Below are 25,739 nucleotides of genomic sequence, written 5' to 3' on the forward strand. Positions count from 1 at the left end.
ATGTTCTATAAAAAGTGGGTGAACAAAGGAGAGCAATTCCATAGAAAAGGGTTAGTGTGGAAGCATCTGTGGACTAGACAAAGTTAAAATGGAAGGGGAGGCTGCCCACTTCAGAGGTTTGCCCCCAAATTCTAAAGAGCGACAAGGATGGGGGAAGAAAGGTAGTGCATACATTCTTGCTCCCTTTCCGATGTGTTTATTTTAACCCACAATGTGAATACAGTGGTACCTCGGGTTAAGAACTTAATTCATTCTGGAGGTCTGTTCTTAAGCTGAAACTGGTCTTAACCTGAGGTACCACTTTAACTAATGGGGCCTCCTGCTGCTGCCGCGCCACGGCCACATGGTTTCTGTTCTCATCTTGAAGTAAAGTTCTTAACCCGAGCTACTATTTCTGGGTTAGCAGAGTCTGTAACCTGAAGCGTCTGTAACCTGAAGCATCTGTAACCTGAGGTACGACTGTACCTGAATGTACCATAGTGTAAAGCAAATCTCTCAGTGTGATAAGGTGAAGTGATGATTCGGAATACTCAATAAATGCAACCTCAACAGGATTTGTTTGTACATTTGTTTTATTTCTCAGTTTGTTCGAAATGACCTGTACCACAAGAATACGATTTATTTAATTAGTTATTTGACAGTTTTTTCTTTCTTTCAGGAGCAGATAATAGTTGAGTAGTTACTGTTTTATTTCACTCTTGGACTATGACACCCTGCATAGTTTTGCACAGGCTTTCCCATCTTTTCCCCTTTCCTTGTTTTTGGCTTCTCTTAACCATCAAGTCACCAGAGCAGGAATGGCTTTGGACCACATGACTGGCCAAAAAACCTCAGCCACATACATTCTTAGGGTTTCTTTCCTCCCTTTTTTGACAGCTGCTTTAGCATGGTTTCAAAATATGTGTTCGACATTTCTGAACACATGAGTCAGTCTGGTTATGTAGAGAGAAGAAAATAACGCCCCTTATTTGGCATGAGCAATACTGTTGGGTTGTGGTTTTGCAGTGTCTTCATATTTTCACTTCAAAATAATGCCCGCCTTTTTCTCAGGTGCAAGGGGTGGTGGGTATCGCACCATTGATCTGAAGCGATTCCTGCCAACTTGGGTGTTTGCTTGCTGGTTGAACTAAAGGCCAGAGACCCCAGAAAGGAATGTGAATGCAAGCAGCATGTGTTGCCTCCATGGCTCAAAGGGAGGGTTGTATTTCAGAGCAGAAGACAGTGACCTATGTAAAGTTTTGGGAAGGAGAGAGTACACGGCAGGTTACAGGTAGGCACAGAAGTAGGGTGACACAGCTTCCTGGAAAGGGGGAGGTTGACAGATGTCATGCTTCTATTCTAGTGAAGGCACTTACCTGCATGCCTTGCCCTAAACTAATCCCGGGGTTAGCACTTGGGGACTTCATTACCTACTCCATGGAAGCTACTATTGTCTGAAGGCTTGCAGTTGTCAGAATCATTCTTGTACCAGTAGTTCGTACCTTACAAAATATTTGACTCCTATGTGCAGGACCGGATAATTGCTTAGTGCATGCTTGCACACACACACACTTTCTACTAGTTCCAAAGGCATGGAACCAGAGCTGTCCCCATATTGCTAAAATCTGAAGCTGGTCTGTGCTATGCACTCTCCCTATAAGATCTAAAGCATTACCAAGTTGCTGCTCTGGTTGATTGCTACTGTCTTCCTCAGATGTATGTTCTATTAAATTAATTTGGAATATGTTGTCTCAGCCCCCTCTACGATTATGGACAGTATCCACATAATGCCTTCCACCTCCATGTGGATTTCCACTTGCACAGTGGGACTCCCCCCCCCCTCTTTGCACCATGCAACCTCCCAAAATCGGCTTTGGAGGGTTGGGAGAACCCCTGGAAGAGATTTAGGGGATCGGTGGTCAGAGGAGAGTGGAGAAGTCCCATTGTGCAACCAGAAATCCTGTACCTATTCACTTAGTTTTTACCAGTCTTCTCCAACATGGTGCCATTCAGATGTTTTGGATTACAGTTCCCATCCTCCCTGAAAACTGGCCATTCTAGCTGGGGCTGATGGGAGTTGGAAACCCCAAAATCATCTGGATGGCATCAGATTGGGGAATGTTGGTTGAGAGTGATGCAGCTATATCTCTGATTGAACCAAAAAGGGCGCAGTGAGTCATGGACAAGCAGGCTCCACATTGCCTCTGACTTCAGAAAAAAATAAACACTGGTACAATATATCCTTGATTATGCAGAGGTGTGGGCAATGCCCTACTTGAGAGCTTACCAGAATGGCCACAATTGGAGACAAAAGACTGCACTAAATGGACCCTGGGTGTAACCCAGCAAGGCAGTGATTTTATGCTCCAGCAACATAAGATGACCTTAGGCTATTTGCAAATGAACAAAGTGGTAGTTTTACAAACATGGGAACAAGAAGCATTTGTTCCCGCGTTTATTGCATTTACTGAGTCTTCACTTGTTTACTGCCCCAAAGTGGCAATGAAGGAAGGCTGCTTTAAATGAGCATGACAATGCTCCTCCCAATAAGGACCCATGATTGAGGCCTGTAGTGCCAGGAACTCTTTTTCTGGCCTTTAGCAGAGAAATCCCGCAGCCATGCTTTGCAAAGGAGAGACACAGGAACATAGGAAGTCTTGTGCAAATTCAGGTCTATTTGCCCGTAGCCCAATATTATCTACTTTGACGTGCAATGGGTCTCTAGGGTCTAAGCTGGGGGCCTTCCCCATCACCTGTGATCTGATCCTTTTCAACAGAGATGCCAATAAAGGAACTCAGGGCCTTCTGCATGCCCAGCAGGCGCTCTGCCAGTGAGCTACGGTTGTCCCTTACATGTGATGGCTATTTTGGAGAAGAATGACAATGACTGTTAGTAGGGTAAAGAAAGCTGGGGAGAGAGGAAGGCTATTCTGAGAAAAGGTGCATCCATCAAAATACTTTCCCCCATGAGTGGAAAAGAAGCAGGGAGCCATTTTGAGCAGAAAACTGGAGCTGTTTGTCATCCAAAAACAAAACTGTCAGGAGATTGTAAGTATGGTCCAGCCCCCAAATCAGTTGCCAACCGCAGGCGTCCGAAGGGAGCTTCATGATTACTGTGTTTATTTCTGTCGCATCCTTCATAGTCATGGAAGACCAGTTTAGCAATCTGCTAAATCCTACCCACTTTTTCCCTCATCAAAAAAGAGGACCTTTGGATTAGCATCTGGATGAAGCACCACAGTGAATTAGTACAAAGTAAAGAAGTTGAGGCCTCTGTTCTGATTTACCTCAGGAAGCAGACAGGACACTGCCCAGCCCTCACTTGGCAAATGATATATATATATTTGCCATCTATACCTTTTATTGCTTTGGTTAGACCTATTTTCACATGTTGTTTTGACCACTCCCTTTGGGACTAAAATTCACTTGTATGGTCATCTTGGCTTCAGTGCTGCTTCTGCAACAGTGGGTTTAACTCTTGAACTCACTGCTGGATCCCAAAATAACCGTGAAAACAGACACACAAACACATCACCCTCCTGAAAAGCCACAAACCAGTCAAAGCCATCTGGACTTGTGGCTCTGTGGGACTGATGAGAAGAAAAGTAATTAATCTCTGAAAAGAGGGTTGGCAGGGGCCACGCTAACTTGGAAGCCATTATTTTTATAAATATAACCTAGAAACCTTACCTCCCCAATCCCTCAGTGGGGAGGGAGAAGCAGAGGCACTCTCTTACTTATCACTTCAAGCCTGCCATTCAAAACAGGTTTTGGCTCAATATAAGCCTTGCGACCCTTGCCTTCCTTCAGCTACATTCAAGCTGGATTCAAGCAACTGACCTCAATGAGAGAGTTGCCACAGTGGGAAAGGAATGCGGAGGCAAAAATTAAGTATCTCCCCTGGGTTGTTTTAGTTCTCTTAACATGGCGCAAGCCCAGCAGGTAAGTTCTTCTAATTCTTCTTCTCCCCTACCTCTCAGGGAATATATCCAATATTTGGATTTGGAGCTTGAAATCTATTGGTGAGGAAAGACTGGGAAATGCCCTGGTTTGGGATAACTTTTATTTTGGCCCACTCCCTGTGATTCCAGTGACCTCGGGCCATGTGGAGAAAGAAGGAAAGGAGGTAGAGGGTTTTCTTTTTCTTTTTAAATAGCACCACGTCTAGGAGGGTGAAGGGATGACTGAGTGACTACAGCTTGGGAACAACAACAGAAAGTATCCAGCTACTTCCCTCTGCATGTTCTCACACAACGAGATCTTCTCTCTCTTTCTCTCTCAAGGACATGTCTCCAGCTTCTCTAGTAACCACCACCGGGAATGTTATGACTGCACATGGGAAGGGGAAAGCCAGGTGCAAATATGCTGTACAATATCACAGGATATCTTACACAGTCAGGCCTGTCCTTCCCAATAAGGAGGGCCTCTATGTACATGTTTTCTGTGTAGCTTGAGCACAGGAGGCAGCCATTCTCGACTTAAGAGATCCCATGACGCTCCTCCCCAAACAGACCACCAGCACGTGGACCACAGAATTGAGGAAAGGGGTCAAGCTGTGGACCCACTGACGCCCAGATATATTTTTTAATCTCCTCTCACGCCACCATGCTATGAATGTTACAAACTCTTATTTTTCACCATTTTCTGCTTCAGTCCCCACAACCCTTCTCTTAGGTCAAAGAAGATGGGAATGGGCTGCCCTGGATAGTGCAAACAGCATCACTCTTAGGGGCTCCAGACTCCCTTTGGCTCCCTCTGCAAGTGCAAGAGCTTGTTCTATAATTTTCCAGAAAGAAAGAAAGGAGGGGGGGGGAAGAGTGATGTTGATTAAAAGAGTTTCCTTCTCTGTACACAATAATCTTCAGATGGATGTACAGACTGGCGTGGCTGCCAGATGGATGTTAAATAATTCTTCCATAATAAATGATTGGAGATAAAAGCCAGCTGCCACCTCTGTTTGGTTAGCTCCATGGCCGCAACCCTGGCTTCCAGTTTGCTTCCTGGGCCCTGTCAGACCTTGGCTTCCAGCATTTCTAGGAAGAGTTTGTGCATGGGGACCTTGCCCTGCAGTTTGATGCTATAGAAGTGCTGCACAGCCTTGGCAGCTGTTTGCCGCAGGAGGGGAAGGGTGAGCAGCAGCTTCCCCGCACGCCGTGGTTCCTCGTGACGCTGGCTCAGCTCGTAATCCTGGAGAGCTTCGTGGAGAAGGTCTTGGAGTTTCTGCACTGCATCCATGTCCTCTATGTGCATTGAATCTGCAAAGAGACAACCTTTTATCATATGTGGTGGACCTGTCCCAAGGTGAAAGGCTTCTGGGAAAAGATTTATAATGAATTGAGAAAAATGTTGAAATATACATTTATAAACAAACCAGAGGCCTTTCTTCTTGGAATAACAGGTTTGGAATTGCCCAAGAAAGATGTTAAATTATTTTTGTATGCCCAACTGCTGCTCATATTTTGTTAGCTAAAAAGTGGAAAACCCAAGAATTACCAACAGTAGAAGAATGGCAGATGAAGATGATTGACTTTTCGGAGCTAACCGACCTGACCGGAAAAGTCCGCAACCAGAAGGAGGAGGCATATCAGGAAGAATGGGATAAATTTAATGATTATTTAGTTAAATTTGTTAAGTTAAATTAACTGGAAATAGCTTGCAGATACTTAATAGCTTAGAATTTTATTTATGTTAAGTGATGAATTAATATGTTTAATTATATAAGGTGAAGATTTAAGGATGTTAATGTTTAAGTTAAATTTCATAAAAATTGGGATTTGGAAAACCGTTAAAAGGACATGGAATGAAATTCAACCAAGGGGAAGCGAGGAAGTCACTTAACAAAGTTAATAACTGTAATTTTCAATAAGGCTATGATTTATGTTTGTTATGTTTGTTTGTCGTGTGTGTGTGTGTGTGTGTGTGTGTGTGTGTGTTTATAATATTGTGAAAACCAATAATAATTTTTTTTTGGGGGGGAGGAAGAATCTGCAAAGAGACAAGGCAAAACAAACCAACCAGTGAAAAAGTGAGAGGGCAAATTTGCCTGTCCTTTAAGAAGAGCTGATGCACCCTTCTTATGCATATCACTGTCTTCTGAGGGGCGGTGTAAGAGGCAGCCTTCTCTGTGGCATGCACCACCTCCTAGATGGAACTTCCTGCCCTAGAGGTTAACACATATTCCACCAGCATTTGAGAACCTTTCTTTGTTTACAAGCCTTTGATTCTATTACTGTTTGTGGCTGCAATCTAATTCCACTTACCTGGGAGTAAGTCCCATTGCATTTTCCAGGACTTCTGAGTAGACATGGTTAGGACTGCACTGTAAGTTATGGGTTCTTGTATTTTTAGTCCGGGATCTTATGGTTCTTTCTAATGCAATTTTCAGTGTTGAGGCATTGGGGGGGGGGGCTGTTTTTAATGTATCTATTTTTCATGATGGAATGTTTTTAGATAGGCCTCCCTACAATGTGCAGCTGCCACAAGCCAGGTTCAAGCACTGGCTCTGTATCACAGAGCCTTTTAGTGGCAGTTTTCCAAGATCAAGGTAGCATTGGAGTTAGTAAAAAATGAAGTGAAGCAAACCACAATGCTGGTTAAATATGAAATTGCTACGACCCAGTGATCTGGAAGCTGTTTCGACAACTAGGGGGATATAAAAACTAAAGGAGGTGCTCAGAACATCCTTTCTACCTTGACCACCGTCAGACTGAACCAAAGGAATCATAAAGGAATGTTATCTCACTCTAGTAGTCTAGAAAGTCCCCATTTGGACCACATGTAAAGCTCATGAACCCAATGTCCAACCCTTTCTTTCAGTGAGCCTTTCAGTTGCATGGGCGATGGTGGCCAGACCCTCGTGTCCATCCCAGATGGTAACCTTACCTGAATTGGCAAGAGCCAAGGCCTTGAGTGTCACAAACTCTTCCTTCTCCACCTTCAGCTTCTTATACCTGCGCACAAGCTGCAGGATGGCCAGGTAGAGCTCCAGCAGGCCCGTCAAGCGAGAATGTTCCTCATCCATGATGTAATCTTCAGCATAGACCAATTTATCCTCATAGGGTAACGAGCGGTAGACGATACCCAGGATGAGTATCTCCATCCATGCGCTCTGCAATAGGCTCATCTGGTCCCCCAGGGAAAGATTAGAAAAGCCTGGCAGGGCAAGAAGAGCAAGTCAACTTACGTACACAAGTAGGAGACGATGTTTTAGCACTGCCTGCTCCAAGCCCTGAAGCTCAGAAATCTGGCGGGGACTCTGTTAGGTCACCCAATGATGGAAACCTCAATATTCCCATGGGGAGCCCTTGGCCATAAACATTTAACCCAGTTCAAGGTAAAAAAAAAAAATGCTCCTTTGACAAAGTCTTAAAAAAGGAAGAAGTGAAACTTTCAATCATTTCACTCACAGATGTGCCACATTTTAAGAGCCAGTTGCATTTGCAGTTCCACATGGTAAGCCATTTCCTATGTCAGGCATGGCCAAACTTGGCCCTCCAGATGTTTTGGGACTGCAGTTCCCATCATCCCTGACGACTGGTCCTGTTAGCTAGGGATGATAGGAGTTGTAGTCCCAAAACATCTAGAGGGCCAAGTTTGGCTATGCCTGTCCTATGTAGTTTGGGTGATTTTAACCATTCCATGACACACATGGATTTTGTAATGGAATACTTTTATTCATACAATCCCATTTGGAATCACCTTCAGCTTGCCACATTCCAAAGCTTCCCATTTGCTTTGGAAGCTGCACACATGATTGAAAGAAAGAGTAAAGACTCAGGTGTTTTATTTAAAAGGACTGATCTATGTAATTTAGGTGGAACAGCTGCCTAATAAACCATGTATACTATAAACAAATAAATGCTCTCCATGTATACTATAAACAAATAAATGTAGAGCTGTGGATGTGTTTTCACACTTGCTGCCATAGAATAGCATTAAATACTGCCATGTGCCTGGCTATTAATGTTAGGCTTGCTTATACATCACACCAGCAAGCTTTGTAACATTTAATCACAAAAGTCCATTCACAATCCATTAAGTCCATTCAGGCTGCGAACAGAAGGACCCCCTCCATGAGTGCATCTCCCTTCCAAAAACAGAAGCTCATTCCCTTTACAGAAAAAAAGTTAAGATCCAAGTCAATTTTTCTTAACAATGGAACTCAATCCAGTTTTATAACATTGCCTCCACCAACCAGAGGATCATTAATGTTACCTTAGGACCCACAGGAACAAACAGCACCTATTCTGACATGAACACCAATTTGGGTACCAGGCAGACCAGACAATGAAAAGCCATGAATGAAAACTGAACAAATTAGAATTAGTAGTATTTATTGAGATCCCCACAACGGAGGAATGCTGTGCTTGAAAACTACATAGTAAGATCATGTGTGTTGGCAGGAATTTTTCTAGGTGGTGGTGGGAATGCAAAGTACATACTAAATGGGGGGCCTGGCTAGTTTCTCACAAAAAATAAAAAGAATAGTTCCTGTATGTTTTGCCTTATAACTCAGATTCCGCAAGTACTAGAAATGTACTCTCTCACTTCCTTTTTTTTATGTGAAAACTGGGGATCTGGAGATTATGGTTCATCTGGAGGCAGAGCCACCTAGCCTGTCCACCTGCTCTCAAAACTGGAAAAGTCAGAAGGAATCTGGGAGATGAATAACATACAGTCCACACTGAAAAAATGAAATCAGGCATCACAGCTAGTGTGGGAAAGGAGGCAAGGAGATGGGCTTTGTTTTTGTGTGAAACATAAGTATAAGAAAAGGCCACTTCCTATATCACAAATTTCTTAATGTGCCAAGGACAAATGTCTGTCCAGAAGTGATTCAGACATGAGTAAGACACTGGGAGTAGTTTGGCATATGACTATCTGACTCACAGACAGACACAGGTATAAATTTCCCTCTGTTGCAACTTTACTCACAAGAATGTCATGGACATCTCACTTTTGCATGATGAAATTTTCCATTTTCACTCTTGAGATGCTCTTTCAAAATTAGCAGACTCACACAAGAGTCCTGAAGAAATGGGGGGGAACTGTTCTTGCTGAGGGAGGGAGAGGATGAGAGTAGAAACACTACTGACAACTGAGCTTCTTCTCAGTATTTCCTGACTCTTCCTAGTCTGTCACAACACATACACATCCTATATATAAAGAAAGCATGGAGACTCAACCTAGCCCAAAGTCTGCCTGCTCCTTCCACAAAGAGTGGTTTGTTTTCACACCTTGGTTACAACCAGGAATGGGGGAGAAATTCATTTTGTTCATTTGGCTTAATGTGAACCTAGATAACACCATACTTTCCACACCAATACACAAATCGAAATGCAGTTATCCTTATAACTCACTCTTCAACAAATTTTGTGATGCAGTTCTCACAAAACATATATTAGGGAAAACTAAGCACAAAACTCTGCATGTGAGCTAAAATAGCACACAACAACGCCTTATATTAGGCTATTGCAAAAATTCATATACTGCTTGCAAAAACTGATATATTAGGATAAGTGTACCCCAAAATGTGTTTGAGTTTTTAAGGGTTTGCAAACTGATGCAAACCGAATTTGAGATTGGAAAATTTAGAACATAACATTGACAGATTCATCTGTTCCTAGTAACAAACAGGGAGTTACCTAACATTTCTTGCCAAGTGTTGTAAGAGATCATTCTGGTTCCTTTTTCTTCTTTCTGTGCAACTGCTTCACTGCTGCCCCACAGTTCTTCCTAAGCTCATTAACCTTTGACTCACAGATGCTCCAGTCCCTCTAGCTGTGATTTACGCTCAGCAGGATGCCTTTATTCCCAGAGTCCTTTGCTCTGGTACTCGTGCGCCTGCATCTGGGCCAAGGGAGCCAGTCACTGCAAGGATCATTTGATTTCTCTTGTTATCAACTTGGCAATTAACAAAAGAGCTGGTGATTGCTGTATTGACTGGTCGGGAGTTCCATTTTTCTGTCTCAGCTATCTCAGCCCAAGGAAGTGAGGGCAGAGGGATGGGTTAGTGGTATTTATTTATCACTACACCATGTTTTGTGTTTGTGTTGCCAGAGGAGGTAAGGGGTGATAATGGCACGGCAGTCCTTGGACATCCAATTTCCCTTATCAGGCCACTGAATAGAAAAGAGGCCGCAGGCCACATTAATTAACAGATACCAATCAGCTGTCACGTGTTGCGTGTGCGTGTGTGAGGCCTGATGGGTAGGAGGGAGAGATCGATAAAGCACTGGGGAGGAGTACCAGAAGAAATAAGAGGACAGCTGAAGAGGAGGCTGGGACATCAGGGACACGAGCTGCAAAACCAACCCTTCTTGGCAAGTCTGAAGTTGGAAAGGAGCTAGGCTAGACAACTAGGTTGCAGTGCATTGCTGACCACAACCCAGTGCTTTGCCCTGTATATGTCTGAATAACAACAAGCTGCCCTTTTAGCAAGGGAGCTGTGCTCTTCTGTTGCTAATCCACATTTATGTAGCAAGAAAACTATGCTCACAAGTTCTTCTGGAGACCTGTAAACTATTCACCGCACTGACTTATTACGGTCAGTTCATTTATGCTTGACGATGTCCTAATGGAGGAAGGCGCTTCCATTCCATAACCGAGAACCATCAAAACGAAATAATAATCCAGCCACTTTAGCAGTTACAGAAAAAGCTCAATCTTTTCTGAGCCAGACAAGCAGACATCATTTGAAACAGTGTGAGAGATTAAACATCCCAACCACACGGAACAAGCAGTGCATGAGGTATTTGATCTGGTATCTCAGGGCCTCTTCACTCATTACACTAGGGATTTTAAGTGTATGCCTGAAGTGTGCAGCGTGAATGTGACAAACACACACTTGAAAATGTGTTTCACACAGGTACGTGCAACAGAGAACTGTTGATAGTAGATCCCTGCCAAGTGTAGACACACTTCTATAATGGGCAAAGAACACCCTGCCACTCCAAGTTCACATCCTGAGCATTGTGCTCAACACTGTAGCTGCGTCTCCGGGACGAAGCAAGAGCACTTTCTCACCAACTCTGTCCAGAGAGGATGGTGAAATCCTCTTTGTCAGATTCAGACCTGATAGCTGTCATTCATGTTGCATCTCCTTGATATCCAACTGGCTAATGCAAGGTGTTCTCTAGGGGGCTGGCATCAAAATCTTCTCTTTTACAACAGAGGGAATTAAACAGTGGGATTCCTAATGCATCTGAGCAGAGAGCAGATCACATGCTGTGCAAGAAAATGCTATGCCCGCTGCGGATACCAGATTGTGAGCAAACAATGAAAGCACTGCAGTGCTGAGATCAACGTGCCCCAATCTGGTGTCCTGAAGGTGTTTTGGACCACACTGCCCATCAGACCCACGTGTTGGCTGAGGCTCGCTGATAGGTTCACAGCTCTTTCCCTCAGCATCACCAACAGGGTGGGTTCTTTCATAGACCACAAAGAGGGCTATGAATTCATGGGGTTTCAATTCTGGCTCAGCACTATTTGAGACCAGTGCTTTTAAGTTAGTAATAAATTATCTGGGATCAAGATAAACCTAGGTCTGTGGTTGACACCAGTTATTCAAGATGGTTTAAACCACAACAAACTGTAAGAATGCCAACAGAGTAACTACTTGTGAAGGAGCTGTACCACTCAGGGAAAAGATCTTGGACTAGTAGTGGAAAGCTCACAGGAAAAAAATGGTCAAATCAGTGTACTGTGGGAGTAAAAAAGGCAAATCCTGTGTTAGGAAGAATGAGTGATGAGAATTAAAGGAGCTGAAAATAAAATGATTGCTACAATAATGCTATTATGTGGTGGTGTAAATGGGTTTACAAAACTGCGTGCAGATTGGTTGCCCCTTTTCAAAAAGACACCATAGAGTTGGAAGGAGGAGGAGGAGAAGGGTTTGGATTTGATTTCCGGCTTTATCACTACCCTAAGGAGTCTCAAAGCGGCTAACAATCTCCTTTCCCTTCCTCCCCCACAACAAACACTCTGTGAGGTGAGTGAGGCTAAGAGACTTCAGAGAAGTGTGACTGGCCCAAGGTCACCCAGCAGCTGCATGTGGAGGAGCGGAGACGCAAACCCGGTTCACCAGATTACAAGTCTACCGCTCTTAACCACTACACCACATTGGCTCTAAGGGATGGGAATAAGGCAGCTAAAATGGCCAGAGGGTTAAAGCATTCTCCTTATAAGAAAGGCATATTTGGATGATCTGTTGTGTTTAGAAAAAGATGTCAAAGGGGACATATCCCAGGTCACCCAGTGAAAATGATTAGCTCTAGGCTCGGGTCATTTTTTTAAATGCATGCATAACCAGTTTATGGTGATGGCCACCAGCTATGCATCTTTCTTAAAAATAAAAAAAATTAAACACACCAGAATATATAGACCTATAAATCTATGGCTCTAAACTAAAATGGAGATGGCTAGTATCTCTATCCCCCTTCATGGACAGTGTTCTCGAAGCTACCAGCATGAGTTAGACCAAACTGTGGGAGGCAGTGGAAGACAGGAGTGCCTGGCGTGCTCTGGTCCATGGGGTCACGAAGAGTCAGACACGACTAAGTGACTAAACAACAACAACAGTATCTCTATCATGCCCTGTTTGGAGGCATCTGAGAACTGATCCAAATGATGGCTGGAGTGGCTAACTTTCTAGCTCCATCAGGCACACATTCCAGAAACATGGAATCTGTCCTGTGAGAACAAGGGTGGGGAATCTGAAGTTCTCCAGATGTTGCTGGACTACAACCCCCATCATTCAGTTTTCACCATTGGCCATCTTGGCTGGAGGCCACAGATTCCTTCTCATCCATGTATTAGAAAATTGTTGCATGCCTCACATTGCTACAAATAAAGCACATTACTTCATCCTTTCTTACAGAGAAGCAAGCATAAGCTCCTCTTGGCAGTATCCCAACTGAACTTCACAGATTCCCTCTGAAACCTGTAGTATTTGTACCCATGGGTGTAGAAACCTATTCTTTTTTAGACATTTGGCAGCAGGAGCTACCAGGATCTTTAGAGAGAGGGGGGGAGAGAGAAGAGAGAGAGAGAAAACACATAATTTGTGGCAAGTGGAGTTCATAATCTGTTAATTTATTATCATCTCTGTCATCCTGGAGGGCCATTAGCAGCTGTAATAAAGAGAGATGTAATTATAGGATCTGAGGCCACTCTAGACACAGCTGCTGTCACTCCACTAGCCATATTTCATCCTGTTCGAAGCTCTCGTCTTCCCAGCAAGAGCAGCAGCAAAACAGTCACCCAAAGAGCCCCTGTCATCACCCCTCAACAGAAGTCTCCTCTTCCTGCAGGGAGACACAGTGATGGGGAACCAAGGTACAGGTGATTAATGCAGGGGCTGGGTGTGAAGCAGGAAGAAAGGGGAGTCCTGTCCAGAGGAGAAGACAGCCTTGGTAGGGAAGTAATAATATTTGCTGAACACTATTAAAATGTATTCCCCCCCCCCAATTGCTGAAGAGCGGCTTCAAGCTTAATTGGACCCATGTGCTGACACCACTGAGAGGGTCCTTGCACAGTTGTTTGTCTGAGGCAAGTTTAGGAATTAATGCAAACCTGAAAGTTGTGCACATGTACACACATACTCACAGCTTTCAGAGATTTCATTGGACGAAATCAACCTATTGCCTTAATATTCAGAAACTTAGGACCTAACTATATTGTTACCCTTAGATCATTCTTCCTTTTCTATCATGCTGTCAACTTACTCTGGGCCTGTCCACACTCAGTATTATTTAGCTATTAATTCGCACACCCCATTTGAATTAGCTTTGGGTTTGTCTGTGAGGAGCAACTTTGTGGACTTTTCCATTGCAAAATTTCCAAACGATGGGAAAGGATTTCACAAAATGGTACATCGGCACACTTTGCTTTGAGAAGTAGTGAGACAGGATGTGATCAAGTGCTCTCTGGGGTGGGGTGGGGGAATGCTCCACATCTTTCTAGACAAACAGACAGAAACGAACGTGTGATTATATCTAACCTGCTTGGAAAATGTGGTATCTCCACAACAGCAGCTCTACCTAGTCAACAACTGTTTGGATTGTGCACTAAAAATGGGAAAGTACACTGACCTCACAAATGTTCTTGCAGGAAAGGCCTCATCAATATGGAGATGGTGGCCTGAGTATTAATAAGTTGTCGTCTGGTGTAGTTTGTTATTATCCTTCCTGTTAATTCTTCCCAGCTGCTGGGTTAGTGGAGCAATCCAGACAGAGTTTCCTTAATCAGCAGCATTACACCGTTTGTGCTGAATCAGGCCCTGGCAGATTGCGCCGCCAGTGAGTGGGGTAATCCCTGTTATGACAGGCCTCCTTCAAGAAGGGCACCACTGGGATTAAGATTTGCTGAGAAGCAGTATCCAAAGACTGACCTCCTTTCCCAAGTCCCCATCAGCTGGAGTTTTCTCAGTTCAAAGCTAAAGCTATAAGATAATCGCAAGCATCTAAAGATACATTAATTTACGCCAATAAATCAATAACTGCATTGGAATTCTGATTGAAAGCGAGGAGTCTGTTGTAAACTAGGAGTCCTCTCATAACCTCTATTTTCTATTGAACTCGGGTTCTCCTTGAGGCTGCTTCGCATGGTTAAAAGAGCAGCAAAAAAGCAGGTGTGTGTGTGTGTGTGTGTGTGTGTGTGTGTGTGTGTGTACTATTCCCACTTCAATTAGTTGCTTCTCGTAATGTGCAACAAGAGAGGTAGATCCCTCCAAAGCTGCTCACAGGTTAAAGATTCCCATTGCATTTTTATTCCATTTGCAAAATGTGGGGACTGAAGCTGCAAAATCTTGGGGGGGGGGTTACACACAAAATTTCAGAGCTCCTCATCAGGCAATGGCAGCTTCCCTGTTGAAAATGATAAACTAGTGCCCATGACGGTAAGTCACCACAACCATTTTTTTGCCACTCATCCTTAGCTTCTTACCTGGGATGTGCTTTGCCCAGCCAATGATCACAACCAGCTCTCTGTCTGCCAAATCACAGAGCGTGGTCAGAGCTTTTATGTCGCTCTCCGGCATGGTAGGGTCAGGCATAGCATAAATCTTTTCCGGCTCTGCCACCAACAAGTGGGAGACGATCTTGGTCACTGCAAATTCCAAAGCAGAAATCAGTATGTGCATCTGACGAACCTATGCAAGTAGCTTAAAACTCCACTGTCTGAAATAAAGGTGAGATTATTTTTGCTTGGGAATGCCAGGTATGTAGGAAGCTGGCTCCTGCCTGATCATACTGTTTGTTCCTCCAGCACAGTATTGCCTTCTCGGAGTTGTGAACAGCTCTCCAGAGACCATGGCGGAGGTCTTTCTCATCACATGCTACCTGCTCCTTTTTAAACTGGAGGCCCCAGGGATTGAACCTGCAACCTTTTGCATGCAAGGCATGTGCTCAACCACTGAGCTATGATCGGTCCCTGATCCTATCATAGATATTTACATGTGTTAATTACTGATATACCTAAGCATCCTTTGGCAAGATATAAGTTTCCATTCTGAACACACTGCATATTTCAACTGATAATTGTTTTACCATGTATTCTGGCTAATTAATACTGATAGGAAGCTCACATATGGACATTCTGGCTGGAATAAATGGGGAATCTTCTGACATGGGGGGAAATGCAGGGAAAACGGCTTAAGGAAACACCCCTCTGGAAATTAAAATAAACTACAGTCTATTTCTCATGTCTGCTTCAAATATTTCCCCAACTTTCTATTGTAAAATACAGATTTTTGGAAAGTGAAATGGCTCTTAGGGTGTTTGAGTCCACTGGTACATTAATGGAGGAGACCTCATCCTGTTCTGACCACTCTCTAGAACAGGGGTCAGCAACCTTTTTCAGCTGTGGGCTGGTCCACCATCCCTCAGTCCATGTGGTGGGCCGGACTATATTTTGGAAAAAAAATATGAATGAATTCCTATGCCCCACATACGAACAAATGTTTTGTGTCACTGGGAAGGCGGGAATTCTGTATTGATTTGCTATGGATGTTTGTATGTGATGAAATAACCCAGAGATGCATTTTAAATAAAAGCAAACATTCTACTCATGTAAAAACACCAGGCAGGCCCCACAAATAACCCAGAGATGCATTTTAAATAAAAGGACACATTCTACTCATGTAAAAACACGCTGATTCCCAGACCATCCATGGGCCAATTTAGAAGGCTATTGGGCCACCTACCCCTGCTCTAGAACATGCAGCTTCAGGACCAGCACAGATGATGCAGTCTGTGTGGCTTGGCTGAACTCTGACAGAAGGTACTCTTGGTGGGAAGGATGATATATCTTTTCCAGGGATAGTTTCTCCACCTCAAACCAAAGTGCTAGTAGCTGGGCACACCTTAGAATAAGATCTATGAGCAATGAAACAAGACCTTCCAGAGAACTAAGAACCTTTACCATTTTTGCTTAGGTGTGCACCAAAGATGTCTTAAGTGTAAGGTATCAAAGCAAAAAGCACAGGTATCATACAGGTATAGGCACTAGGGAATCTGATAGGCTAAATCTCCCCCACTGAGTTCAGACTCAGTGGCAAGCTCAGGATTTCCTCATAATAATAATAATAATAATAATAATAATAATAATAATAATAATAAATTATTTATACCCCACCCATCTGGCTGGGCTTCCCGAGCCACTCTGGGCGGCTTCCAACAAAATATTAAAATACAGTAATGCATCAAACATTAAAAGCTTCCCTAAACAGGGCTGCCTTCAGATGTCTTCTAAAAGCCTGGTAGTCATTGTCTTTGACATCTGGTGGGAGGGTGTTCCACAGGGCGGGTGCCACTACCGAGAAGGCCCTCTGCCTGGTTCCCTATAACTTGGCTTCTCGCAGTGAGGGAACCGCCAGAAGGCCCTTGGCGCTGGACCATGTGTCAAATGCCCCAGGAATAGATTCTACGATGCATAGAGCATAGAGATCTACGATGAATAGGTGGTCAGGCAGCTAGCAGGATCCTGTAAAGCTGGAGAACATCATGGTGAGATGGGTAGGCCACCATCTTCACCTGCAAGCTGATCTCTTTTAGATTTAGGGAAAGGCCAGGTGTTCCCTTAAACCACGTATCTGAACAATTGCCCTCGGTTTCAGTTTCAGAAAAGTCTCAGAGGACACTAACTCATGCGGCTCCCTAATTAAGACAGCTGGGAACTGGTTTCCTAAGAAGAACACTCAGGGAGAGCAGCACAATAGCACAATCCACAGCACTATGTTAGGGGAAAGGAAATGGAGGGCTTGCCCCAGGCAACAGAGTGTGATACCGGCACTTACATGGCTTTTTGGCTGGAGGAGGAATCTGTAAGCTCAAATAAGTGCTGCTCTCGGAATCCAATCTTCTTTTGTACTTTTGACGGCCTCCGCGAACTCGATCCAGACGGACCCCTGTAGGCAAAAGAGGAAGGAAATCTTAAGGCTTTTTTTAAAAAAGTGGAATCAGGTATGTTTCCTTATTCTTAACAGGTATATTTGTATGCACATGCACTCCTATTGATTCCTATGCATGTGGGCTGCAGTTCTAACTACGCATCCTAGGGAGTAAGCCTCACCGAGCCCAATGGGATTTACTTCTGAGTAGGCGTGTTTAGGACTGTGCTGCCAATGAAGAGAAAAACTGATAAGAAAAATTGACTGATGGAACAATCCCTCCTGGAAGTGGGGCAGATAGGATAGAATGAGATGTCCATTCACCCAATTCTGTCTGGCTGTGCCAGTGGCGGCGGGGGGGAATAACCATCCAATAACATCACATATGCAAATCATGATGGATGCTTAATAAATAGGATGTCTCCAGGAGCCCTTAGAATGAAACTTTTCATTTACTCAGTTTCTGCATTCTCACCAGGAATGGGTGGATCTGTCAATTTTGGTTTGTCTCAGTTTTTCAGTTTCCCATTCTTACATTCAGTTTTCCACATTTCCACATGGGTTTTTTTAAAAACAACAACAACAACAACAAATGCTCATGAAAATTCATCAGCATTCTAACACAAGTTTCTCCCCATTCACATCTTTCTGTATGCAATTTTACCTAATATACACATTCCTGCAAATCACTTTCCCCCCCCCTAATATAATGCATTTTTGTATGCTCTCTTCACTAAACAGGTGCATTTATAGAAACCCTTTAACCTGCTATGTGCATTTTTACACAATTACTTGGCTGGGGAACGGTGTTGAAAATTCAGAGAAGTATGGATTTTGAAGGATGGCTGTGTTTCGGTTTGCGTTTTGTTTCTGTAAGTACAAATTAGGTGGGTTTGCTTTAACAAAATCTAATTTCTCCCTCATCTGTAGCCACCAGCAATTGGCCTGATGTGAGTCTGTCGGCTGCGCCAACCTGGAAGTGGCCTGTGGGGGCAGGAGGAGACGTTATTTTCCAGTGCAACCGGTGGGACTCCAGACGCAGCAGTTGCTCCACTACTCTGTTATATCCTGCTGCCACCCACCAGGAATGTGGATTGCTCTGTGAAATATCTTTCTTAAAATATACAGTGGTGCCTCGCAAGACGGAAAACTCGCTAGACGAAAGAGTTTTCCGTTTTGGAGGTGCTTCGCAAAACAAATTTCCTATGGGCTTGCTTCGCAAGACGACAAAAGCCGCTAATAGCGCTAATCCGCTAATCCTTCAATGGGGTTGCTTCGCAAGACGAAAAAACCGCTAGACGAAGAGAATCACAGAACGGATTCTTTTCGTCTTGCGAGGCACCACTGTACACAGATATCCCTTCTGCCCCACCCAACTGATAAAAAAGGGACAAAAACAAACAATGCACTTTTAAACATCAGAGCTTCTTCCCTTTTCACCCTCCTATTAGCATCTCAACCCAGTGAGGTAGAAATGTTTCTATAGTGTTTGTTAAATATTATCCAAGCAAATAGAATGACAGGCAAGACCCAGTTCCCAGGAAACCAACCTGAATAACCCAACACTATACAGGCAGCCTGTCCTCATTAGTACCTTTGGAATTACTGCACTCTCCAAGAATATTCTCCCAAATCATGCACTTAAGATCTCGGCCAAGATCAAATGAGCTAATGGGTTACAGCAAAGTGTTGTTTATGCATACGAACACCACTTATCCGCAACTTTACCAGCACAATGAATTGGATGCTCATTTGCACACTCTAAACTGTTTTGAGGTGTGTGTTTGTGTTTACACTCTAGTGGTATTTAAAATTTGGGAAATAAACGAATAAATTCATTGTAAAAACCCTTAGGGCTCTCACACCCTGGTCAGGGTCAAAGAAGTGTGCAGACATTCACTCTCCCTTTGCACCCACTGAATCTATGTTATTTATTCCCTAACATTTACCGTATATACCATTTGATTATAAAAGAAAACAACCTCCCAGTGGTTTACAAATATGTGGGAAGGGGTTAAAGTGGAGTTGAGTCCAGTGGCCATGCCCACCACTGTCATGTGTTTGGTATTGGTGTGAAATGGGCCTTATTCACTTTGCACCCTTTTGCACTAATATTGAGCCTTCAGTGCTAGGGGCATGGCCAGCTGATGCTCTGGCATTGGGGGGCATGGCCTATATGCGTGGCCCTGCTTCTCCCCACATCTTCACTGGACGAGTGAGGTGGGAATGCCTGTAGGGCGAGATGTACACTGGTGTACACTGGAACGCCAGTGAAACTAATTTCCACTGCAAGTCCCAAGTGTGTAGTAACAGGGCATTTAGATATAGCAAAAGGGAAAAGGTGAGGAACCAGTGGAGGGAGTTATGCTATTTTTACCAAGCAGAATCATGCACATATAAGCGTGTTGTCCTCGGTGCTTGGCTAGGAAGGTGGCTGCACAGGTTGCAAAGGTATTAGGCACCCTCAATCAGATTAGAGAAACACAAAAGGACTTAAGTGCATTAAAAGAGATAAGCAAGAGAGAGGGAGAGAGGGAGATGCAAGGAGATTTACCCTCCATCCCTCTTTTCCTTGCTGAGTAGATATGTCTATTCATCCAAGGACATTAGCTCGTTAATTTCAAAGGAGAGACTCTGTTCTCCTCCTGTCCCTCCATCCTGTTTGACACTCCTTCAGGCAAGCACTTTAAATAAGGTCACAGTTGTTGTTTCATCCAAACAGTCATCATCATGGCCAGCGTTAAAGAGACAGTGTGTGCAGACTAAAACCTCCTGCTCAGCTGTCGCTGTCGCTGTCGCTATGCAGAGGAATCACTAGGTGCTCTAGCAGCAAACCTCACCATTTATTATTATTATTATTATTATTATTATTATTATTATTATTATTATTATTGAATTAAAACCCCACCCATCTGGTTGGGTTTCCCCAGCCACTCTGGGTGGCTTATAGCACATAAAACTGTAAAACATTTATATGCTGAACCTACAGTGTAAAAGACACCAACGTGAGATCCCTGCTCCAAAGAGCTTACAATCTCTGCAGAAACGAAAGGCAACGCAATCCAGCAGCTAGGAGGTAATGTTTGGCAGGGCCCTGAGCTGTTTCATAAGTTGCTCTCAGAACAGTGAAAAGAAGAAACTTCTTTTGCTAATGCACATGAGAAAGGAACGAGAGAGAAACATGGGCCGTGCGAATTTTCTAGAAATGATGCAACCACATGGATTTGGGGATGAATGAGGTGCTGCTTGGTGGCCTGGGAAGGTGGAATAAGCTGCGCTGGCTGGCGACTGGGGCCAAAGCTCTGTGGCCTGCCCTCGCCACTGAATGCAGGGCAGCTGCTCCTCCCCCCCCCTGCTGTGTTGTCCAGTGTGGCAACTTCTGAGGAGAAATGCCCCCCTGAAAGGCAGGGAAAGGGTCAGCCAAGGCCATAAGCCTCCAAAGGTGGCGTGAAGCAGCTTGTTTTCCTTCGCTACCGGCCATTGGAGTGGGGCCACTGAACTCCTCTATCTAGGCTCCTCTGCCCTAGGCTTTTTGGCAGGAACCGGGCTGCGGTGTCATCCTCACACCCAGCTAAAGGTACCCAAAAGAAGAAGAAGAAGAAGAGGAGGAGGGGGAGTTTGGATTTGATATCCCGCTTTATCAGTACTTGAAGGAGTCTGAAAGCGGCTAACATTTTCCTTTCCCTTCCTGCCCCACAACAAACACTCTGTGAGGTGAGTGGGGCTGAGAGACTTCAGAGAAGTGTGACTGGCCCAAGGTCACCCAGCAGCTGCAGGTGGAGGAGCGGAGACGCAAACCCGGTTCCCCAGATTGCAAAACTACTGCTCTTAATCACTACACCACACTGGCTCCCCCACACACAATTTTTTTTTTAAAAAAAAAATGGGTGATTGTGGAGGAGAGGAGAAAAGAACTGAAAGTAGGGGGGAGCTAAAGGTGAAAAAATAGGTTTCAAAAAGTTCTAACTTGGTTAGAAAAAGTTCTAACTGCAGGAGCCTGACCTATCGACTCATAAGCTGAGCAAGAGGTTCTATGCTTTGCCTGTTTAATCCTGTGGGAGGCGCCATTCCAATGGGGGGCAATACCACCTAACCTCATGTAAACAGGATGATCAATAGGATACACCATGCTTTCCTGTATAGCTTGGGGGCCTGGCAAACACTGAATGAGGACACCTGCAACCTGCAAAAATGAGTGGGTGCAAATGGCTTAATTTTTCCAAGCCTCAGAGCACTATCTACCCTTCAAAACCCCTTTGCCCCAAGTTGCAAGAAAAATGCATTCAATGCTTCTAAGAAAGCCTAGTTGGTGGGATTTGCATCCATAAAGAGGAAATGGTAGGGATGGGGGTGACGAAAACAAAAACAAAAAAAATCAGTTCTGAGGCTTGAACAGAAATGGAAGTAGGATGCATATGCTGAGATTTGCAAGATACATGAGGATATCAATCACAAATTAAGTTACAGTAATTATTCTGCATTTCACGCCGGCTACTTGAGTCTGAGCTTTGACAGCATTGCAGTGACAGCACTAAATGAAAGTGCCCTATAGAAGGCAGACAAAGACGACGAGGGAAAACACAGCACATGTGAGTCATACTGTCCAAATCAGTCTAGTTAAAGTTCCTTAATAACACAGTCAGGTCACCTGCAGCTGCACAAGGTTCGCTGCTGTCTGAGATGGGGAGTTGCGGGTAGACGTTAAAAGGTCTCTAGTGCGGCTTGGTTGCTTCACTAGACTGAGAAGCTATCCCCTCATTGCACCATGAAGCAGTTCCAGTTTTGGTTTAGGACTGCTTATTTGGGGGAGTGGAGTTACCTAACATACCAAGTTGTCTTACCCTGTTCCAGTTCACTTACTTGCCGATTTAAAACAAAACAAAAACCCCACTACTCAATGGTCATTTGTGTGAAGCAGTACATGGGCATGCATTAAAAGAATATAGGCAGAGAATGAAATGCTAGACTTTCCTCTGGGAAAGATGACAACAGCGTGTGCGACTCTGTGTCTGTGTTGTATGAAGCAATAGTGAGTATAGAGCTGAGGCAAAATTTCTCATAAGAGTTTTTTCAGAAAAAAAATTCTCAACATTTTCTTTTCCGGGCTCTTTCCCTAAGAGGGCCACATTGTTGAATATTCTCCACCATTTATGTGCTGGGTTACCATCTCCCTGCAACCGCGTGACTGAACAACACTAGGTTTGGGACTTTGTGCGGGATGCAAAATGGCTGCTGGACAGTCAGCAGTTTTGAACTGCTGGTGACATTTTTGTAGGGCAAATATGTCCCCGCCCCCTCCAATGTAAAGGTAAAGGGACCCCTGACTGTTAGGTCCAGTCGTGCCCGACTCTGGGGTTGCGGCGCTCATCTCGCTTTATTGGCTGAGGGTTAGCCGGCGTACAGCTTCCAGGTCATGTGGCCAGCATGACTAAACCACTTCTGGCAAACCAGAGCAGCGCACGGTAACGCCGTTTACCTTCCTGCTGGAGCAGTACCTATTTATCTTTGATGTGCTTTTGAACTGCTAGGTTGGCACTAGCAGGGACCGAGCAACGGGAGCTCACCCCATCACGGGGATTCGAACCACCGACCTTCTGATTAGCAAGTCCTAGGCTCTGTGGTTTAACCCACAGCGCCACCCGCATCCTCCCCCACCCCAATGTATCGTTACCCAAAGAATGGCTTTTGAAGGCAGGTGAACGTAATGTAATGCAGCTTCCCAACCTGCTTGCTGACCCTATTTGGGAAAAAGCTGCTAAGAATTTTCCTTCTCCTTGTAGTGTTTTCACTTTCTGCTTTCTTACTATTAACTTTCTTTTCTGGGAAAAAGGGACTTTTGTTGCACTTCACCGGTATGGGGGGGGGGGAAGAGTCACGGTGGCTTCAGATTCAGCCTTACCTCCTGCCTTGACTAAAGCTGTCAGTTTTCTAATCATCCTGTTGGTGCCACTCATGTTCCAGAAGTCCTTCGAACAGAGCTGTGCCAGCACCAGCCCTCTGCAGTATGAGAGCCAGTCTACTGATCTGTTTGCTCTCTCTGCCTTTCTCCAGCGCAACCCTGCCAAGAGACATCTGTCCAACAAGTTTGAGATCAGATGTCCCCTCACTGACTTGATAACATCAGGCTTGGGAGGTTTTTTTCTTAATGGAAGGCAAATAATTCCAGCTTCAGAGACCCCCCCCCCTCTACATGCTGGATGTAGGCCCAGTCTGTCGGAAGTAAAAATAGCCGAGTGTGCAGAGGAGGTAGCACAAGCAATCAAGTTTAGTTTCTTTTTTCTTACGCGGAGACTAAAAATACCTCTAAAAGCTCCATGAAGCAAAGCCCTAGACAGTGGGAAATGCAGCCCATTTGCTGTCATATGGAATTTGCAGGCTATGCATCCTTTTCAGTTGAGTCCCTTGGCAGGGTAGGTCTCCTGACTTTCCATTCTGTATTTGATCCTTGGGGCACCACGTACCCGTACGTCTGTCTGCATTTCTGCACGTGTGTGTCCGTATTTAAGAGTTTTTCTGCATGGCCAGTTTAAGGAGTCCCCATCACCCCAACTGTTCACAACTTATTGCATCTTACTGCATTACTCATCCCTGTGCTTTTTACGACAAGGGTGTGTCTGGCTGCTTTGAAGATAGGAAGCTGAGTCCTGTTACATAGCAATGCTTGTTACTGTGAAACACCCTGCTCTGTTTTTAATGTCTTGGTGCATATGTGGGCATGGGGGTATGTGTGCATGCCCACAAACATATATGCCCCCCCTAAATAGACCTGAAAGTTTGCTGCTCAGAATAATAAATTATATAAAAAAAAGAAAGTTTGCTGATCACAATCTGCTACCTGATTATTTCACACGGTATGGCCAACCCTGCTACATCCCCAGTGCCAGGCTATTTCCTACCATTAAAACCCACACTGCTATGCAGAGCACCATAAAAGCATTCACCAGAAGCAGCATTTTATTATCATAAAAAGAGAGAATGCACATGTAGGTTATCAATTAAGTCCGAAGAATCATACCATTTCCAGGGTGCAAGATCACCTATTGTCTGGAAATGCCCTAACACAGGGACTGGGAGCCTCAGGCCTGAGGGCCAAATTAGGGCCTCCAGGCCTCCCTATTTGGCCCCACAAGGCTGTTTTTCAAAAACCATGCCCATTTGCCCCACACCTGTTCTCAGAAAGCAGGATTGAACTCCCCATACATCAGCTGATGAGTAAAGAGTTCAATCCTACTTGGTCATTATCTCCCCCTACCTGCACAGGCCAACTTTGACAGCTGGGTGGGACCACCCACATGCCAATCATTTGACATCATTATGACATCAGCTGATTGACAGGTGAGTGGTCTGCCAGGGAAAAAACATTCCCCATCCCTGCCCTAAAAAAACCAGATTGCTATAAGAGAGAGGGTGCAGTGCAGCAAATCCTACATTAAGTATCTGGGACATTGGAAATGGTTTAATAGTAATCAAATTTGTTCTTAAAACTAGCGCTGAATAGTACATTTCCAGCTCGTATCAGTTTTGGATGTTCATTCATAAATCCAATTAATCTGCAAATGTTTTGTTAATCCACAAAATATGTCTCTGTGTATACATTTCTAAACATTTCATCCCAAAATATGCATTTTTAATTTATATTGATACTTTTTTTAGTCAATGGGTATCTAGCAAAATTAGGAGACGTGCAACCTTCTAATGATAATTAGATAACTGTGACCAACACTTCAGTCTGGGAGGTGATGAGGCCGGTTTGCATCAGAATTCACAGAAACTTAATTCCTCAAGCATCTCTCCTGAGTACATATCAGCATTGTTACAAACACACAAAAAACACAAATTGTTTTTCAAAGCGCAATTGTCCTTCAGTGAGAGAACTTTCCTCCATGTGCTTTGTTCACCTGAAGTATGCAGAAACGTGGTATTTCTGGCACGGGTAGAAGCAGAATACTCTATAAATACAAAGCCATTAAACCCCACGCAGCCGCAACCTGATCAGGGCCGCCTTTTAATTTCCTGACATGAGCTGGCCACTAACCCAATTACCCAGAATCCCCGGAGGAGTCCTCATCCTTCCCAGGAAGCACAAAGAGAAAGTGCAAGCATATTGCATGGATGTCAGCAGAGCTTTCACTGAAATCAAATATCTTTCAGAAAATGCACAGAATGGAAGGGGGGTTGGGGGAGGGGGGGATCCCAGGGAACACTTGAGAAGCAGGGGGCACTTCTCGAACGGTTGTGCTCCACCGAAAGATACTTAAAGAGAAAGCAAGAGAGACAAAAATAACCCGTTCAAATTAATTCTTTATTGTTTTAGCTAGCTGCTTGGATTACAGCAGTCAGTATAACAGAAGTGGATTTAGAGTACTAGACTATG

At 44.2% G+C, this 25,739-nt stretch overlaps 1 protein-coding gene across 4 annotated transcripts in view; it reads right to left on the minus strand.

Annotated features, from left to right (window-relative positions):
• Positions 1 to 588: 588 nt before the first annotated feature.
• Positions 589 to 25,739, minus strand: part of ESRRB (estrogen related receptor beta) — a 158,625-nt gene continuing 133,474 nt past the window's right edge. For all 4 annotated transcript variants that reach the window (XM_082233542.1, XM_082233543.1, XM_082233541.1 and 1 more), the window contains 4 exons: positions 17,273 to 17,383; positions 14,923 to 15,084; positions 6,862 to 7,131; positions 589 to 5,234 (listed from right to left, as the gene is read on the minus strand). In XM_082233542.1, coding sequence (XP_082089668.1) covers positions 4,990 to 5,234; positions 6,862 to 7,131; positions 14,923 to 15,084; positions 17,273 to 17,383 — 788 coding nt within the window. In that variant the 3' untranslated portion in view covers positions 589 to 4,989. The remainder of the gene's footprint in view (positions 5,235 to 6,861; positions 7,132 to 14,922; positions 15,085 to 17,272; positions 17,384 to 25,739) is intronic.

This window comes from Podarcis vaucheri, assembly GCF_965113315.1.
Source record: "Podarcis vaucheri genome assembly, chromosome: 1".
NCBI classification, from domain to species: domain Eukaryota; kingdom Metazoa; phylum Chordata; class Lepidosauria; order Squamata; family Lacertidae; genus Podarcis; species Podarcis vaucheri.